Raw genomic sequence first — 20,111 nt, 5'->3', positions numbered from 1 at the left:
ACGACCATAAGGTCGTTACTAAATATTGAACGCTTGATTATGGATTCTGCGTCCTTGAATCCTAACGCTTATTGCAGCTTCAAGTTTATCTGAAATACACTTCAGCTCCTGTCTCCAGCAGTTGGTTTCACCTCAAAGCTGTGTCACCCTAACGAGTATTGACACGAAATTTGTTTCATTTTTCGTTATTTCGTGATTCTCGCCGGAGCTTGCTATATGCGGCACCATATTCTGACCGACAATCTGCGTCAGTGCAAACGATCTGTCATTTTATTGTAGAGTCCGTTTAAGAGCGCGGTGTCAAATTAAGATCATGTTTGTACAGGCAAAGCTAAGTTCGTAATTTTCGTAAGTGACAGGAGGAAAGGAACTTCCTTTCAATGTTGGCGTCCCGTAAAAGCTATAATTTAGAGACCCAACACAGTCAAGGGGCAAAGCAGTGTGTTTAGTTATTTAAGTATGGTTTGTTGGCGCAATTAGGCTATGCTGTGTGAGGCGCAGGGTATCAGCGTGGTTTGTAGTGTCCGGAGATTCACAGAGTAGGTTCACAATTAAGCGCCTGTGTCGTGTCACTTGCCCGTGTCCCTGTGTGTTATTTGCACTACTCCATAACCAAAATGAAGGTCTTACTGTATAAAGCGATGTGCTTGCACAAAACGTTTACAAATAGCGTCAGATATCAAAGTGTCAAAGAAAACGTCTGGATAAGAAAGGTCAGTTAATCTAAGCAAAATCTCAATGAATTCGGTCCCTTGAGCCCAATGTACAAGGCGCAGACTCATGGAGAGAAAGCACGCCACTGTCATTACAGTGGAACAAAAATACACTTAATGATTCTTTTCCTTTTTTTGAAGAAGCGATCGTTGGGTCGTTGAGAAAAAGCGTCCCACTTACGTTGTCAGGCCCATCTAGCGTCTCGGGAAAGCGCTCGACGATGTAGTTGAGTACATCCGTGTGTCCGTGCAGAACGGCCAGGTGTAGTGGACTGGCACCCAGGTGGTCGCGGCTGAGCGCAAAACGTTTGCGAGTCAGCACCTGGCGAACTTGAGCGATGTTGCCGCTCACCACCGCCTCGTGCACCGTCCGGATGCGATCCTGCAAGCAGGCAAGCAGAAAACAGATAAGTCGATTTTGTTCCCACTTAGTGGTGGGAGGAGAAGGTGTACTAGAGAACACGAACAAAATTATCAGCGGAGTCAAATTTTTTACGAAACGAGTTAGATAAAGCGTGGCAAAGTCCCAGCAAAGTCGTATGTAATAAGCTCAACAGGGCACCCCGCCCCGGTGGTCTAGTGGTTATGGTGCTCGACTGCTGACTCGAAGGTCGCGGGACCGAATCCCGGCCGTGTCGGCCACATTTCGACGGAGGCGAAATGCTAGAAGCCAGTGTAATTAGATTTGTGTTCACATTAAAGAACCCCAGTCCTCCACTACGGCGTCCCTCATAATGATATCGCGGTTTCTGGACATAAAACCGTAACAGTTATTATTATAATAAGCATAAGAGGGTTCTGATCCGTGTGGACGACACTGGAGTTCTTGATTCCAATATCTTTTCTTTCGTCGACACTTTGTTGTCAAGTCGGTTTAAAGCAGCTCGCAAAGCGTGCCCCAGCTTCGTCATCAAAAGAAAAGCAGTGGAGGAGGGTACGCATTATTGTGCAATATCCAAATGCAAAATACAGCGTGAGGTATGTCAATCTCGAGTGCAGCATATACTCCGTTTTGCCAAATGCGTGCTCTTTCACAAAATCCGAGCCACGCGACATCCTAATGCCCATAGAAAATCACGTATTTCACACGTACGTCAGCTAATATAGTCAAGCATTGACCAGTTCCTGCTGGAAGCATGGTTACTCGCTCGCGGTTACCCACCATGTAGGCGGGAACGAGTCCCAGAAACTCCTGGACTTGCTTATCCTCGGAAGTCTTGTTGAGTAGCCGCTCTCCTTGGCCAGCGATGACCACGTGTTCGAGACGCAGCAAATCGCCTTCCTTTATCCAAACGTCGATGAGCTCATTCAGTCGATCTGAAACGGTACGGCTTCAGCTGGCTTCGTACTAGCATCAAAAGAAACACGAAAATAGTTATGCCCAATAGAAAAAAAAACGTATGGCAGCTCCACTACTGTGAAACCTGAGGAAGTGCATCGCACGGTCACCCAGCGATTCCCGTTCGTAGAGTTCTCATTGTACCTTTTACCAAAGTGTCAATGACGCCAATGTTTGAGATAAGGATGCAGGGTTTCCCCGGTACGAGTAGAATCTTGTTAGGTAGACTTTTTGCTGCGCTTCATCGACTTACTGCTTGTTACGGCAGTTGTGATACGCGTCGTCTGCCGCAAGTTCCGTCATGTTGTTTCCCCCATCAAGGGTGCTACGCAGGATGGCCCGAGTTTGGCGGAACTCGGAATCTTACCGAGCTCTGGCGACACCCCCTTTTGAACGAGCTAACAGTACGAAACGGTCAAATCTATCCTTCAGCGCGCGCTGCGTTCCATTGGTTACCACGGAAAGCGGCTGGTTGGTTCCTTGGGGGAATAGCCCAACCCACTACGGGGGATCGGCCACGAAGCGTGCGGCAGTAGACTTTGTGAAAAAATAAGTTAAAATGAATATGCGAAAAAGATAATTTATAGTAAAGAAAAAAAATGTTTGGGCAATTTTGGTTCTTTTTTTTTTCTTTAATGAAATGTTAATTAAACGATTGTTAAATAATAAAATTAAATAAATAAGCAATTACAAAAATTTAAGTAAGGGAATGAAAAGATATATTTCTACTTATAATATTAACATGGCAGTCTCTTTGTTTCTTTAATATAAATGAATATGGCATCATATATGCCCCTGTTGCATTGCCCTAGTGCCGACGCCCCCAGGGAGAGTAATGCTGATGTGGAAAGCTCAAGGCCAAGTTTTTGAAAAGGAGGTTTTAGCAGTCTTTGCCTTATGTTTTGGTATCTTCGACATTCTGTGAAGTAGTGCTCTATTGTTTCCGCTTGATTACAATAATTACAGTTAGGGGAAGGAACGAAACCAGGCCTGTGTAAATAAAAATTTAGTGACGGTATTCTGCATCGCAGTCTAGTTAACGTTACTTCCAATTGCCTTGTACTACACCATGTGCTATTCCACGAAAACCTTAGGTGCTGAAAATATGTATTGTTTAGGACGGAAGATTTAGTGCGTTCCTCTTGCAGACAAAAATTTCGGAATCGTGCGATCGTGTTATTAGAAGACGGCCTCAGAACATTTATGACCGGTCCTTTAAGGGATGCTGCCGCCAGAGTGTCCGCCGCTTCATTTAATATCAGTCCAGTGTGGCCTGGTACCCAAACCAACCGGACGTGCCGTACGTGATTGGGCATATATGAGTAAAATTCTGTTAGGCAGCTCGATGGCTCTGGCACTGTTAATGCCGTACACACAGACAAGGAATCCGTTAATATAACTGCTGAAGAGATATGTGCTGGTAGTTTCCGCAGAGCAAGAATAATTGCGATTAATTCTGCCTGGAATATTGGTGTGAAGTCGGGCAAACGGAGGGAAAATGACCAATTTAGTGCTGCTGAATAAATTCCCACCCCTGCCTTCTCATCAGTAACAGAAGCATCTGTGGCTATTACTGAATTTATCCGTACGTTTTTAAGGTGGTCTTCCAACAACCCATTTAAATATCTAATGGGCAATAACTTAGCATTTTTTGGAAATATGTCGTCATATTCTATTACTGCAGTGTGTTTGAGTGCGTTTGGGTAGATTATCTCACTAAATGTCACTTGTAATGGCTCCAGGAGCTTTTGCACGAAAATTATTTGAGGGCGATGTAGTCGGGACCATTCACTTTCAAAAAATGTGGACGGCTCTCTAAGAAATACATAGTGGGAGCGTCTGTGTTGGGAGGCATATATGTTTAGAAATGTTTGAACTGTTAAAATTCTAAACCTAGTTTGAAGACATGGCAGGTTTGTTTCATGGTAAAGTATATTATTAGCTACAAATTTTGGAAGTCCGAGACATAAACGTAACGCCTCACGTTCTATAGTTAGAAGAGGGCGTAATTTATAAGCAGGTCCCCCACAGAACAAAATGCATCCAAACTCTAATATTGGACGTACATACATGCAATATATCATTAACAATGTTTTTCTACGCATTCCAAAACGAGTGCTGCTGATTCGTCTTAATAATCCAATTGCACGTAAACCTTTAGCTGCAATGTACTCAATGTGCGAGCTCCAATTAAGATTAGGCGTGTATATTATGCCCAAATATTTTAATGAATCGACCTGCGGAATAAAGGCCTGGCCGTACATAAGTGCGATATGCACGGGGAAAGTCAATGGAAAAGCAAGAAGAGCACTTTTGTTAACATTCAGAGACAAATTCAGGTCATTAAGCCATATTTCGATCTCATTCAAATATGACTGTAGAATGTTGTACAGCGAATGTATATCACTGGAGGATGCAAAGAATGCAATATCATCCGCGTATACATACACTTGCACGTCGTTACGCGACGGAATCGAACTTAGTAATATGTTGAATAAAATGGGCGAGAGAACTGACCCTTGAGGAACTCCCCTTGTTTGTTTGTATTTTTGAGAAGTTAACCCATTCTGCGAGCAATAAAATGTGCGTCCACTAAGAAAATTTTGTATCCATGCAAATATATATTCAGGAACATTTACACTTCGGAGTTTACTAATCAAGATGGCGTGTTCTACGCTGTCATATGCCTTCGCAATATCTAAGGTCACTAGGGCGGCATACTGTCTTTTGTGCCGAGCAAGTTTAATTCTACTTTCCAAATCAACATGGGCACACCAAATAGAGCGTCCAGGGCGGAATCCAATTTGCGATTCATTCAGTATATGTTTTGCTTCAATCCATTCTTCAAGATGTCTATATAACAATCGCTCTATTAGTTTTACGAGGTTCGACGTGAGGGAAATAGGCCGAATGTTATCTATTGCATAACCAGCGCCCTGTTTTTTAAGCAGCGGTACTACTTTGGCAACTTTCCACTCTGGGTGAATCCAGGCATTTTCTATAGAAAAATTTAGAAAGTTACAGAGATCGATGGGAGATAAATCAAACATAATTTTTATCATGGCTGCAGTTATATTATCTGGGCCCGGTGCTGAGCCTGGCAGTGACTTTACTACTTCCGTTATTTCTTCTAAGGTCGCTGCCTTATATTCGTTGGCTTTTTCTGTAACAGATAAATGATAGGGTAACACCGATGTGAAGCGACACTCCAATCCTTTCGCAACTGTTTCCAGTGACTGAACCAATTCTACGGCTGATAAACAAGCTGATTCTAAATTTATTGGTGGGGGAACAATCTTTTTGTGTCTCAGAAAGCTAAATAATGCTTTCTTATTTTTTGTCTCTGACATATACCTGTATCGTTTGGAGTTATAATCTTCTTTGGCTTTGCTAATAGTCTGTTTAAATGTAGCAGCAGCATATTTATAATCTTTCCAGTTACGTGGACACTGGTTGCAAAGTAATTTTTTCCAAGCTGCTTTACGTCGCCTGTAGTCGCGATCACAGTCAGGATTCCACCATGGCGCATGAGCGCCGCCTTTAGTTGACTGCACACTGAATTGAGCTTTTTTCATACTATCTCCTAATAGTTGACAGAAATTAAGTGCCTTTACTTGGTCACTTAGTCCTGTTTGCTTGTTTAAGAGTGACCGTAATGAATCTTTAAATTTGTTGTAATTGACATAATTGCGAACACATTTGCTTAATGACGTAAGTGGGCACGCTATTTCAAAAAATATTGGTTGGTGATCACTGTTTGTGGCCGAAGTGATGGCAGACCAAGACGAAATGATGCAACCGGAGCTTGAAAAGGTCAGGTCTATGACAGAACGTGATAGGCCAGATACATAAGTAGGGGTTCTGGAATTCACACACTGAAGACCATTCAAGCTGGACCATTCTAGCAGCCGTTTACCACCGGCATCGGATCGGTAACCCCACGATATGTGGTGAGAGTTAAAATCTCCTGCTATTATTATGTTCTTTCTGCATGCTGCTAGTGCGGAATCCAGATAATTGGTACTCGTAACGCCTGCAGGAAAATATACATTGACTATGGAAAACGGTGTCCAGCCAGGAATATTTACGTCTACTGCCAATATTTCACTTTCTGTAGATATGGAATGGTAGGTAATCTTCGCTTTATGACAGATGTTTTTAGAGATAAAACACGCTAAGCCCCCTCGACAAGAAGGGCGATCCAAACGAAAGCAATGGTAGTTATTTAGATTGAAACTTTTTTCTGTAGAAAGCCAGGTTTCTTGCAATAGAATTAAATCTGGAGAAAGTTCTGCACAAAGGTGTAACAAATCAGTTGCTGCGGAAAAAATTGATCGGCAATTCCACTGTAGTACTTTTAATGAACCTATGTTGACTGCAAACCAGCAGTTTCAACAGCTTTCTGGAGAATGCTGTCTTTTAAGAAATCTTCCTTCTTCGATGGACTGTGATCTTGACATTTTTTTTGTCTTCAGTCTATGTAAGAGAACGGATTTCGGGGAGTAAGGGGCAGCTCGACGCTTAGTGGCTCTAATGTCCAAATCCATACTTTCTAAGCTTTCGGACGTGGTCTCCGAGATACTACCACCCTCCTGTTCGAAACGAGATGTTGTAGTCTCATTGTCATCAGAAGCGCCAGATACGGCTTCTATCACAGGATCCTCTGTTAGTTCCTCATGGTTGGGCATGACGCCTGTATGAAGTGCAGTGCGCCCTGCAACTTTCAAGATTTGTGTCATATGATCTGTCATAACTTGTCCAATTGTCTCTGAAAGATTTTCAAAAAGTGCGCTCAGTACTTTCGACATTGCCTTCTCAACCGCAGCGGCTACAACCTCGCCTATAGTTGTATCCATGGCTTGCGAATGACGAGCAGCAGCTTCAGCATATCCGCAGGATCTCTCTAATACTATAGCTCGAGCTTCGCGGCGTGAGCATCGCTTCCTTTCTATAATTTCTAAAATTTGAAGCTCTTGAGCTCTCGCTAGGCAGTTTGAATGATCGGCTGGGTGGGAACCTTGACACAGACAGCATCTTTCGCTCTGAGAAGCACATGTTTTAGTGTCATGGTCTTCTCCGCATATGCGGCATCGAGGAGATGATCGGCATCCCTTAATGGAGTGACCATATCGCCAACACTGAACGCATTGCAGTGGACGGGGAGCAAGTGCCTCAACTCTATATATTAAGGGCCACGCCTTAATCTCTGTGGGCCTATTTATGCCGGCAAATGTCACAATGACTGATTCTGTGGGGACTCTTTGATTGTCAGATACTCTTGAACATCGATACACTGATATGGCCCCGGCAGCAGAAAACATTTCCAAGACCTCTGAAGCGCACAGGCTCGAGTCAACTCCACGAACTAAGCCTTTAACGCAAGCGAGATGAGCAGGAATAAATGGGCTCACCGGATGGGATGCAAACGATGTGCACTTTAACAGGTCGGATACACAGGCTTGGTCCGGCGAGCAACACAGAATACCACCCCTGCCAAACTGTCGAACATCGGTGATACTCTGGTAGTGTGAGGTTGCTTTCCGCAGTTCCTCCTGAATGACCTTCGGATTCTTCACTCGGATTAATCCCCCATTGGTCGGCACTAGAGCAACAGGAACGCTGTGGATACCACTGCGCAAAAAAGCCTCTATAGTCATGTCATTAGTGGGAAGAGAGGCCGTCCAGAGGAAAGTCCTCTGACCTGGAGAAGAGAGAGACATCAGGTACTCTCAGTACAATAAGATCAGAAAAGGTTGGAAGTCGAAAGAAAAATCACAAAAACACTACCGCCCGAACCGCGACCGACACCCCGTAACAGATCAGCGAGCCAGAACACCGGGGAGGACACGCACGCTGGTCGATCACATTCCTGGCGTCACGACAAAGTTGGATTTCGTTTTGTTTTGTCGCCTAAAGAAAGCTGGCTCATACCCACGAGGGGGATTGGCCACACTGTCGATTATAAAGGTAAATGTAAACTCTATGAAACAGCAACAAAGAGAGAAGAACGAAACGTGATGTAAATAAAAAAGTGAAAGAGATAAGAAATTAAAAAGACCATACGATAAAGGTTGAAAAAATAAAAATAAAAAGGAAAAAGTTGGTTTCAGTGGTCGGAAGCACTAGCAGCGTATTCTTCCGGTTGCTTGAATGAATTTGTGTAGCGCAGTTAGAATAGCACTGCGGCTTGCCCCGAACTGATCGCCTGCAAACGACAACAGGTTAGAAGTACCAAATGATAAATCCAGCCTACCAGTCGGCATTTGCAGAAACATCCTACGGAGTGAGGCGAAATGGCGGCATGATAGAAAAAAGTGATCTATCGTTTCCGGTTCATTGCGGCCTGCACAGATTAGTTAGCGAGAAGCCAGATTTATGAAGGTAATAATTTAAGCGGGGAACTCTACAGCGAAAGCTTGTGAGGGTGACCTCGGATTGACGTGAAAGGCATTTGGTGGTGTTCCATGGGAACTGTAAGTGCCGGTACTCCTCTGATTGTATGAGAGCTGTTTCAGTGTTTTTTAACAATAACTCTCTTCAAACCTGAGCCATCTTCTTTCATTTGTTTGTCGTTCCACTGAGAGGAGGAGTGCACACATGCAATAAAAGTGTCAGAAACCTTTACTAACGATATTTTTAGAGGTACGGGTTGTTTAAATATATTTTCAAGCGTTTAATGTCTGCACTAAGTATCCTTTACTATAATTAGCACCGTGGCCGCTGAGATGAGCTCCGGCCGAGTGCCTTACAACGCCGCGGCCGGAGCTAATCGCCGAGGCCACGTGTATAATCATCATGGTCGGCCTGTACATTCTAGCGCGTTGCACGGCCACGGCCGGCGCGCACTTTCTTCGTCCTCTTCTTCATCGTCTACACGCTCCCCGAGCACGCGAGCCAGGCTGTGTAGTTAATTGGCTGGGTGGTATACCTAGCTAATTAAGCCATGTCACGCTAAGACCAAGCTAATTAAGACACCTCTCACTAAGACCGTGCTAATTAAGCCGTGTAAAGCTAAGACCGAGCTAATTGAGGCGACGCTAATTCACATGACGCTAATTAGGAGCGCGCTAATTAAAACCGGAATACTTAGGGCCTTGATCATTATTTTCATGCTAATTAGGATCGTGCTAACTAGGATTATAACAATTCGTTACATACTAATCAAGATCTTGTTAATTTAACCTGAGCTATTACTGTCGCAGTAATTAAACATTACCAATTAAGCCAGTGCTATTATACATCATGGTAATTAAGACCTATCTATTTAATACCATCAATATTGAGACCGAACTGACGCGGTCTTCACTCCGAAGCAGACTGAGCAGACTGAGTAGACGAGCCACGTAAAGAGCTGGAAGAAGCTTAGTGATCACAAGCTCCTCCGATGGCTGCAGCCTTGCACAAGTAGTGCAAGCTGACCAAATTATTTATATGCAAAGAAGCTGCTGCTTATAATCCACCGCATGAAACGCTTGACAGTCACACCGGCACTATGACAGTTACGAGTTAAACTGGGTCCTTTTCAGAATCAACGAGTTTGCACCCGAGTTCACGCGTCAATCAGTTTGATTGACAGACGCCCGCGACGAAGATCGGGTCCGTCCACCGCGTTTGCTCTTGCAGAGGAGCATTGCTCACGCCGCAACGCCAGCAAGCGACACGATTAATCTATGAGCTTAATCGCACAGACATGTACATACGCACGAAGAACTAAAGGTTATATCATCACGTGGCTTCGATGTCTCGCATTCAGTTTCACCGCGCTCACGACGTACCACTCACAGCCACGAAGAAAGCGTCCCTGCATGGTGATATTTGCGGTGAGAAAAGTTACTGTTTACTTGTTTGTGGAGACATTCTTTCTACCGATTTGTTACTGCAGAAAAATGTTCAGACGTGTAATGTAAGTAGCGGTAACCTGTCCATTTATTTATCTGTAATATTCGAGAGAAGTGAAACGAGCTGCACGAGAGTGCTGCGTGTGTACCCTTGTTGATCTCGAGAGTGGAAATTTTCATGCTGCCGGTGGAACGAAAGAACTTGTCCGAATGAAGACAAACGCCCACGAACACGCCTGCGGGAGGCGCGATTTTCAGTGGGCAATAAAATAGCGCGACAATCACGCTGACGTCGCTACACTGTTGGAATGTTGACTGAGTGGCGGCGCTGACGCGTTCGCACGCGGTGTTCCTTTGAAAACAGCCGCAAATGCCACACATGCGTTTGTGACGCCATGCTCGTTCTTGTAGCCGTTTTTATCAACGCTGCTATCGCGCGCTCCGCACCATCTTCCTGTCGTGAGCGCCGTAGTGAGAGCTCGAAGCAAACTCGTGTTCCCGAGAAGCTCGGGCCATCCTGCATAGCACCCCAGATGTAGTCACGTAGCGATGCAGCGCCGACGCAGAAGCGGTACTAGGCGGTCTCGCGCCCCGCCGTAGTCAGCCCCATGTTTCGGAAACGTTTTAGCGATTTTAAGTTAATTAATGCGATTACTTCTTAAATATTTCTGTTAATTATATTATTTTAGATCTTGTTCGTTCATCTTAACCCGGGTTTGAGCATTGCCAGTCTTATTATGGCCTGTATTGAACGCTTTACTGTGAGCGTGATTACGCCTCATAAGATAGATGGACGACAAAACGGTTCCCTAAAGGGCTCCGCACTTACAAATAGCAACTCGAACGATCCGCAAATCGCAAATCTCTACACAGAAAGGATACGAGCCAGTAAAAATGCACTGTGCTGTTCGCCCTAAACATTTACAATGTGTAGATTGAACATCAAATGAGCTAATTTTACTGCGCTATTTCAAAATCAGTGAATGATGTTGGCCCGAGATAGCTGTCGCTGATCAGTTGAGGATCATTGTGGAGATCTTTTATTAAAACATGATGCTATTACTAAAAGCTTCCGTTTCCTCGCACTTCAGTGCATTTCGTTAAGAGGAACAGTTCTGCAGTTCTAGCCCCGAGAAAAAGAATTTACTGAGCCGACCAAGTAAAGTCGGAGGTTTGCCCAGTGATAGCGACAGTTAAACTGCATGCTAACACAAGGGAAACCGTGCCACGTAAGCTGTGAGCAGGGAAAATGGTCATCACAGTTTTGCCTGAGAAGCGAATAACTGGTTGCAACAGCAATGCATTAGACAGCCTTACAAAATAAGATTAATAGGTTTATCTGGCGCATATATTGAAGTAGACGCTAGCTTACTCATTACATTTATGAGCACGGTGTCACGCACAGGGAAACACGAACACATCTCAATCGATTACGGGATTTCGCAGTGGGTTTACCGTCGGCGGGCTGGACAGCGCGAACAGGACTGAGCAAACACATATTGTCGCCTCTCGCTTATTTGAGATAACGGCAACTACAACTTTAGAGGCGTGGAGAAGGAATCCACTAAACGACTAGCCATCTGTGCTCCCTTTCGGAACTGCCACTTGTTAATTCCAAAATAGGCTGCGCGCCCCCTTTTACGGCCATCGCTGCAGGGAGCAACGGTCCCGTTGCTCCTGGCCGGGATGAGACGGGGAGACTTACGTTTCACTTACATCCACTCTTCTTAGAGCATGCTTGCTTCCCCTTTTTGCTACGGCTTACAGACCCCTAAAAATTGGTTGTGACAAAACATTTCAGCTAATCCGGAAGCCGAACTGGTCCCTCAATGTGGCTGGGCGACATCAAGGAGCACCGGCGAAAGTAAAGCTTTGTGAATTCGGCCCCTTGTTCATTACTCTCGTCTTTTATTTACACTTTGCCTAGGGCGACCCAACATTTCCATCGGCTAATTATATAAGGTTCGACGTTATCAGTCAGGTACATTTTTTGGAGCAACGTTGTGAGCAACAAACTGAAGTTGTAAAACTGCGAACTTGCGCCTCCAGAACAAAAGTTTTGCACCAGATGGTCACATAGCAATGCTGTAAAAAGCAAGTTGGTTAAGCGAGAAAATATAGATAGGATATAGGCATCAGAAGTTAGCACTTATTTTGTCAAAAAAAAAAACAATACATCAGCTTGCACCTTGCTTGACTTGCGGCACTATTTCAAGGCAACGCGAGTACTACATATGTTGAACGCACAATGTGAGAATCGCAAGCAATGGGTGTTTAGTGCTGTGGCCGCAGCGTTGCTGCAAACGCTTACTGAGAGGAAACAGTATTAACAAATCAGTCCTGTCCATGCAAGGACAGGATGGCATAGATAGAAAGAAGAAGCCACAGTGCAGCGTGCGTACGCATGAATATCTTTTTTTTTTTCAGGGTGCGACAGGTGACGAAGAGTAAGCTAGGGAGAATGAAATGTGACTCGATTCAAATGGCAGTTGGGATACCAGGGAAAAGCGACTCGAGTGAATGGTGAGTGATGATGAAGTTTTTTTTTTTTTGCGAAAAGCACGGCGGGAGCGTGGTTCAGGCACAGAGGTGAATATGTCGGAATACGTGTCGTGGTGACTCGGAAAAGTGAGTGTCGCACTCCCGCTTGCAGGGGTTCCCTTTCTCAGGCCAGTGTTGGTGGATGAAAATGGGGGGTGTTTTGTGATGTCTGAACAGCGCTATCGATGAGGTGCTCCCGGGGGTTATCTGAACATGCGCACGGCGTGTCTGCCAAGAAGCTGGGTGCGCACGCGTCAGCTCCGAACACTGTATGCATACTCACCCAGTTGCGCCGACGTGTTACTTGACACTTTACTCCCCTTATTGTTCGGCCGTTTTTCAGCGCTTCTCCGGCGTGGTTCTTTAGGTTCAGACGTCTCCAGCGAGTTGGTCGACGTTTGTGATTTTGACTTGCCCGCTTTCTCGTGCGCTTTGTCAGTGTCGACACCAACCTGCTCTTTTGGAGCCACTGCTTTTGAAGGCTCAGCTGCGACAGATGCTGCAGAACTCTCCGGCACTACGTCTGGTTCTTTCATTCGTTCTCTCGCACCTAGATGGTCCTCTGTTGCACCAGAACTTGTTCCTTCTTGGCTGATGGTGTCATTGTGCTGTTTAGATGCACCTGGTGTCTCGTCCGGCCTTTGAATGTCAGGTGCGCGCTGTTTGCTTGCTTCATTTCGCGCGGCGCTCGAGACAGTTTCTTCCGTTCCTTCAGAAACGTGGGTAGTTGTCGTGCCTCCGCTGGCGGATTGCGCATCTCCTGAGCCCTGAGCTTGCAACATTTCTTCCTTGGTCGCATCGAAAGCAGCCACACCCAGACTTTTCTGCGACTGCGAAGCACTGCTATCTCTAATTTTGCGCTCTGTTTGAGTTGTCGCAGGTTCTTTTTCTTTCTTCGCTTCGTGTCCATCTTCTCGGTCAGGTTCTTTATCAGTAGCCTTGTTAGGAACATCTGCATTGTCTTGACGGTCCTCGTTACTACTTCTCAGGTTGGCAGTAATAACACTGGAGTCCTCTGCCGGAGCTTTTATGACGTCTTGCTCTCCTTTTCTCGGTTCTCCCGTGGACGACGTGCCCCTAACAAGTGTGGCTACCGAGTTTGTTCTTGAAGCTTTGCTCTTACTACTGCCCGTTTTGCTCGACTCCAACGAACCTTGTTGGTTGCTTTTTAACGCGTCCTTTTCCTCGGTGTTCAAAGAATGTCGAGAGATGCTTTTAGTCAAGTTCGCTCTCATTGACGCCATGCTGCTGCTTCTTCGAGGGTTCGGCTTGCTGTTCTTCGCTTCTTTTACACCTCCTGGCTTAGCAACTGGTTTTTGTTCAGGTACAAGTTTCTTATCGGCCTTACTGGATTGCGGCTTGTTGGTAGATTCATTGGCTGGTTTCCCACTTGGCTTCATAACTTCTAGAGGTCTTCTCTCTTGACCCTCATTACCATCTTCGTGATCCTTCAGGTCAGCACCATCGACTTCCACTGCTATATTCTCTACATTTCCTGTCATTGCTTCGCTAGAAACGAGTGCTTTGGGCTTATCTTTCGCAGTTTTGCCATGAACGATGCCGCGGTCACCGCTTTGGTCATGACCAAGCGTTGTATCCTTTGACCTGGCTGTAACTTCAGCGTCAGTTACTTGGTCACTGCGTTGACTCTTTCCTGTTTCCGTTTGTGTTTTCAAATCTTGAGTAACGCCAGCGTTATTTGCAATATTCGTTTCGTGATTATATTTCGGCACATTTTGTAACAGACCCGGGTCAGCAGGACTCAAAGCGGCGTCGGGTATCAACTCTTCGGACACAGGATCGTTTTCCTTGTCATTCGAATTGCTGGCACGCTGATCGCGTGTGATCTCCCTTGCTTGGTTCTTCTCGCTTTCGGATTGCGTGCGAGTGTAATTTTTCTTATCTTCAAGGTCAGCTTTCGATTTCTCGCCTCCCGCAGAATCCTCACGCCTGCTTGCAGAACTACTCTTCCTCGTTGGCGATTTCTTTATTATGTTTTCCGCATTAGGATCGTCAATACGATTCGCGTCGTCTGTAGACTCCTGCGAAATATCAGCCTTATTGGCAGCTGTCTGAGCGCCGTTGTTCTTTTCTGGTATGACCCCTTCAACGCTCTCGAGCTCAAGCTTGACACTTCCAGTTCGTGAATCTTGAGTGGGTTCTACGTGGTTAATTGTGCTGAACGGCGCCTCGTTTTCTACGGATTTTTGAAGTTTGTCCAGTCTCTCACGCTCTTTAATTGGTTCTTCCTCAGTTCTCTTCGGGAGATTGTTGCTTGTCTGGCCACCTTCCATGCTTCCGTTACCATTTACTGTGCTGCCTTCGTTGCGCGCTACCTGATCAACCTCGCTCTTACTCATTTTCTCATAGTGTCCTTCTCGAGGCAAGTCTTCATCGCCACTCTGTACTTGATGTGTGGCGTCATAACTCGCCCCTCCACCGACGTGGCTTACGTCATTAGACATTGTTCTGTCTACCGTTTTTTCCGAGGAAGGCGCCGTACCTTGTTCCGTCGCGCCAGTGTTACGCTGTTCGCTCGACTCTGCGTTCTTTGCATCCCCGTCATCCACGTCCCCACCTTCAACATCCGCACAAACCATCCCGGTTACTTCTGTTCCAGCGTCCTCAGAGGAACGTTGGCCTCCTTTGATTAGACCAGAATCGTTCACTCGGAGACCACCACCGTCGTTAGGGGAGACAGAGGCGACAGTGGGCGGGGAATCAGAGGAAGAGGAGTAGGAGGTGGAGGAGGCATCAACAGCGCATGCTCCCTGCGTGTCTTCCTGGTCGCTACGACCGTCCTTCGAGAGGGCGCCGGCGGCCTCTGAGATCGGCGCTCGGCCATCGTTAACGGCTTCGAGCGTCGCACCAGACACGTCTTTGCCCGCGGCGGCATCGCTCCCTGCGGAAGCCGGCGCTGGGCTATCGGGGTCCTTACCTCCACCGTCGCTCGAGCCACTCTGGCCAGATTCGTTACCGCCGGTCGCCTCAGCCGCCTCTTCGCCGCCGGGGCGTTCTGCCGCTGCGCTCGCGACGCCGGCGGTCCCTTCGGCGCTTTTGTCGCCGTGGCTTACGACACCATCTCCGGCAGCCCCGAGCGCGCCTTTGTCGGCGGGCACCGTTATGGTTTCGAGCTCGGTGCTGCGCGCGGCCGTATCGGCAATGGCCGGCTTCGTGTCCCGCACTGAGGAGGAGCGTTCTAGCGACGTGTCGTGCGTCGACGCCGTCGACCTTGATCGCCGTTTTCTGCTGTTCTTTAGGTAGTACTCCGCAGTCTTCCCTTTCTAGAAAAGAAACGAAAACGGCAACTTCAGAGACAGGTGATGGTATGAAAAGCGATGAAGTACAGGGGCCAAAAGTCACAAGTGCTTGTTCCGTACAGAGCAAATACTAATTTCTCACCTGATCCAGTGCCTTCGGGTCTGCTCCACTATCCACGAGGAACTTGTACATGTCGTGATCCCGTCGAAGTGCCGCTAAATGCAATGGGTTCCGGCCGTGCTGAGAAAAAAATAAAATAAAAGTTTAGCAGCTGCGTACAGCTGAAGAAAAAACAAACGAAAAGAGAAACAACAGAGACACGGCTAACAGTTTTTAGTTTCAAGGCTTTAACTTGCAGAACTTCCATCCCTAGGTGAAGATCTAATTTTCACCATAATCTACTCAGATCTGAGGATTACCATACACCACTAAGTCAAGGTAGATCTCACAGTGTAGTGACCGGCACTAACATTCGCTTTTCGAAAACTAGGCTGGGGTAAAATCTGGAGGACAAGACGGTGAGAGAAACAACAGACTGTTTCTCTTTATATTTTTAGTTTCTTCAAGTACACTAACTAATGGACTTCGTATGCGTTACATCTCTTGCATTTAGGCGTGAACCACAGCTGCACTGTTGGACTAGTGAAATTGCGGCAGGAACTACCGCGTGTCCCAGCTCACCGGTGCTTTGAGGTTTATGGCGGCCGGGAAGGCATCCAGTATGAGCTTCGCGGCCTCCAGGTTTCGGGCCTCGATGGCCGCGTGTATCGGGTGGCAACCCATGTCGCTGCGCGCCCGCAGCAGCTGAGCATCCGAGGCGGCCAGCTCCTCGAGTTTCGCCTGGTCACCGCTGCTGATGGCCTCGTGAGTGGCGCTCACTTGGTGCTGGAGAAAGAAGATTAGCGACAGGAAGTCATGCAGAGCTACGAGGTGTCCTGCGGACGGCTTTCGTGCGTGAGAGTAAACGGCGAGGTCGCTTCGCACATTTTAAAAGGACGATACTATAGTCGGATACAACTTTACAAGTCAGCGGTATTTCTTCCTCAAAGGCGGATGAACACAAGCCTGCACCAATAGGCACGCACTCGGGACTGACGTCATCAGCGGGACGGCCGGTGGCTCCGCCTTCGGAGAACATCGGCGCGTGCATGAGCGGGACTATTTCTTTAGTCGCGGAGGCGATCGGCTGCCGCGCTTCGGTCTTCTGGGCGGGGCCTCTCCTCACTACTTAAGTTGTATCCGACTACAGTGGCGTAGCAATAAATTTTTTTTGGTGGGGGGATGTTCAACCGCCGTTTATCTATGTTCGTGCGTGTGTTTGTACGTGTGCGTGCTTATGGTATATGCATGCAAAACTGAAAATTTTCGGGGGGAGAGGGTTGAACCCTCACCCCCTCCTGGCTACACCAGTGATATCATGTACGATTTTACAATGAATCCGTCTTAGTCTACCCTGTGTAGCTGTAGTAGTAGTACCAGTTGGTAGTATCAGTATAGTGGCAGTAGTAGTAATAGTAGTAGTCATTACACAGGTCACGTGACCAGAAGGGGGACTGAAGAAATAAATAAATAATGCGGAATGACAATGATGATGATAATACTCATGACCACGCGACCTCGCTAGCCAGTCACACACACGCGCGCTTACAGCTGCACTGTGCGACGGTTTTCACGGCGTGAAACTGGCTGAATCTTTTTTTTTTTAAAGCGAAGCTCTTTACGCCGGAGGTTGGGCCGTTAGGTGTTCGCAGAAAAACCTCGCCGAGTGATGACGTCACCATGCGTTGCCTAGCAACGCATTGGACGAAGAGAAGAGGGGAGAGAAGTCGAGAGGAGGATGAGAAGAAATAAATAAAACAATAAAATTTCTTGCCGAGGTGGGATTCGAACCCGGGTACCCACGGTCCGAAGGCTAGCGTCGTAACCATTCGGCCATTCAGGCACGCTATCAGAACAAGCATTTGAACCATATGATTGGGTTGCTATGGGCGAGAGGACGAGAAAAAGATAGAGAGAAAGACAAAAAGAAAGAGAGAGAAACAGAGAGAGAGAAAGAAAGAAAGTATGGGGGGGGGGGGTGATTCTTAAAAGGAAGAAGGAAATGAAAATGAAAATTGGGTGTAGAGTGCACGATAACTGTCTCTCAAGTGAGGACACCTCAACCGATACACACTGTCATGTAAAGTATAGCAGGGGGGGAAAGGGGAGTGAAGGTGAGGAGGAAGGAAATGAGAAGGCGAGATGGTAAAGCATAGCATAGCCATGTATAGTACAGTATAGCAAAGAAGTGGGAAAGAGAAGTGAGGGCGAAGAGGAGCGATGTGAGGGTTAGGGAAAGGAGGAGGGAAAGGTTACACGCTTCGCTGTTTCCAGTCTTCGCACCGTTAGTGCGTGGTTGCCCCAGTATTTTTTTGTACCCATGGAGGAAAGAAAAAGTTAGGAGGGAGCATCGCGCAATGAAAACGAAGCTCACTGTGTCGGCCCGACACGCGATCAAAAGTTCAGACTGCGCGGTAGGTTTTAGTACTGCTGGTTAATAGGTTCTGTGTTGGAACATCCACCGTGAGCCAGCCGAGCTGCTGACTTCACGGAGCGTTCTCCTACCAAGGCTGGCTGCGTGACGCAATGCTCTCTCCTAAGTTTTTTTCCCCTCCATGGTTGTATCATAGTACAGAATCGAACATGTACAAATCTTGTAGCGCGTAGGCAAGATAACCACTGGTCATTAAGAGTAACTGACTTGATTCCAAGATGAGGCAAACGCGCAAGGGGGAGACAGAAAGTTAAGAGGGCAGACGGGCGGGTATAACGTGGCCACAGAAAGCACAGGGCCGGGTTGATTGGCGGAACATGGGAAAGGCCTTTGCCCTGCAGTGGGCGTAGTCAGGCTGATGATGATGACAGAATAAAACACTCCATATGTCCACGGTGTCTAGAACAAATGCGGAACGACTTAGAGTACAATGCATTCTACTATGGCAGAGCTGTACGCAGGTAATCCTAGCAGATATTCATTTATGAATGAAACTTCAAGCCATCAAGCCAACGCGCCTCAACCAGTACCGACATTTTCGACAAAACCGTGTAGCGGAAAGCCCGGCAGTTGGTATAACGCAATCTACCTCGACAGGTAAGCTGGTTGTTGACTCTCTTCTCTGCCCATCTAAGCAGTAAAACAAAAAGTACTACCTGGATATCTTCACTGTCATAAATGTACGCCACCGAAAGCACAATTTCTTTAATAGAGAGTGTGCCACGTGACTTGGGTTTTCTGAGGTAATGCATCTGTTTGGTCAAAGAACGTGGCGAATGATTTTCGTCTGGTGTGTGTGTCTCGACAGCTGGCGTTTTCGTGACACCATATCCCATCTGCAACAAAGTGCTTTTCGCGCCAGTCCTGTGCTTTTGTGTAGTCCTTGTTCATTTTGCGTTATTGTTTTTAGGAGCGAAGCTCCTTAGGCCCGCGCCCCGCCGTCGCCGTTGAAGCTCCCTTCTCTTAAGAATCGCTTTAGGTTGCAGTGGCTGGCGATTTAAGAGGAAACGTTTAGGCCTTGAGCGGTTTGGTCTAGCACACTAGCAATTTAAGGTTAAAAGAAATAAGCTCTGCGCATAACTGGTTATAATGGTCGTCTTCACTTTCACCACCTTTATCGTGAATTGTGAAATGACAACCATCATTCTAGCTCACTACGGGCGCTTTGTCGAAGGTAGTAGCAGACGCTCTCTCCATCCGGCGCCAGTGCAAAAAGACAATAAAACGCTGCGCGCGCCGAACGCCGCGCGTGGCGTTCCGTCGCCGCCGTCGAAGCTCCCCGCCGCATCACCGCTCGCACCTCTCTCCCTGCGCTGCGCGCGCCGCACACTAACTCGCTCAGTCGTTCCCGTCACCGAGCGCAGCAGACGCTCTCCCCACCCGCTCCACACCCTACCGCCTTCATGAAAGCCAGCAGCGAGAGCAGGCGCATAGTCGTTTGCGTCCCATTTCTAAGGAGCTTCGCTCATCGGTTGTATTCGTACACGGAACAACTGCTACTTTTTTTTCTAAAATGGCGGTAAGCATCACCTAAAGTTAATAGCTACTGTACGTTCTAAACTTAGCCTATACAGTGCATCTACCCAAACTTGCTGAAACGCTTGAAATGTTTTGAATTTCTTGACGTATGCATGGGCCCACAAGGTCGACGTGCATCGGCCTTGTGGGGCTAAAGAGAAATTTTGACTATTCAATTTATGAGCGTGCGAATATCAAATTTTCAACTTTGAAGCAAATCGAATATTTTTCGAATATTTTCGAATACGAATAGTACAACTACAGATATTGGCAAAACAAAAAATTCACAAACCAGACATGAAGAGCAAAGTTGTTGTACAGTATACAGGAAATGTATGCATTGTACAGAACTATTGTTTGACAGCTTT

At 46.7% G+C, this 20,111-nt stretch overlaps 1 protein-coding gene across 1 annotated transcript in view; it reads right to left on the bottom strand.

Annotated features, from left to right (window-relative positions):
* The window catches only part of LOC119386095 (uncharacterized), an 82,987-nt gene that overhangs the window by 17,013 nt on the left and 45,863 nt on the right, over nt 1-20,111 (bottom strand). The window contains exons 16-20 of the mRNA XM_049414219.1: nt 16,374-16,577; nt 15,834-15,932; nt 12,715-15,715; nt 1,876-2,030; nt 895-1,095 (exon numbers count right to left, since the gene is read on the bottom strand). Coding sequence (XP_049270176.1) covers nt 895-1,095; nt 1,876-2,030; nt 12,715-15,715; nt 15,834-15,932; nt 16,374-16,577 — 3,660 coding nt within the window. The remainder of the gene's footprint in view (nt 1-894; nt 1,096-1,875; nt 2,031-12,714; nt 15,716-15,833; nt 15,933-16,373; nt 16,578-20,111) is intronic.

This window comes from Rhipicephalus sanguineus, chromosome 3 (assembly GCF_013339695.2).
Source record: "Rhipicephalus sanguineus isolate Rsan-2018 chromosome 3, BIME_Rsan_1.4, whole genome shotgun sequence".
Classification (NCBI taxonomy): Eukaryota; Metazoa; Arthropoda; class Arachnida; order Ixodida; family Ixodidae; genus Rhipicephalus; species Rhipicephalus sanguineus.
The sequence above is the reverse complement of the archived record's forward strand: the minus strand, read 5'-3'. Positions and strand labels throughout refer to the sequence as shown.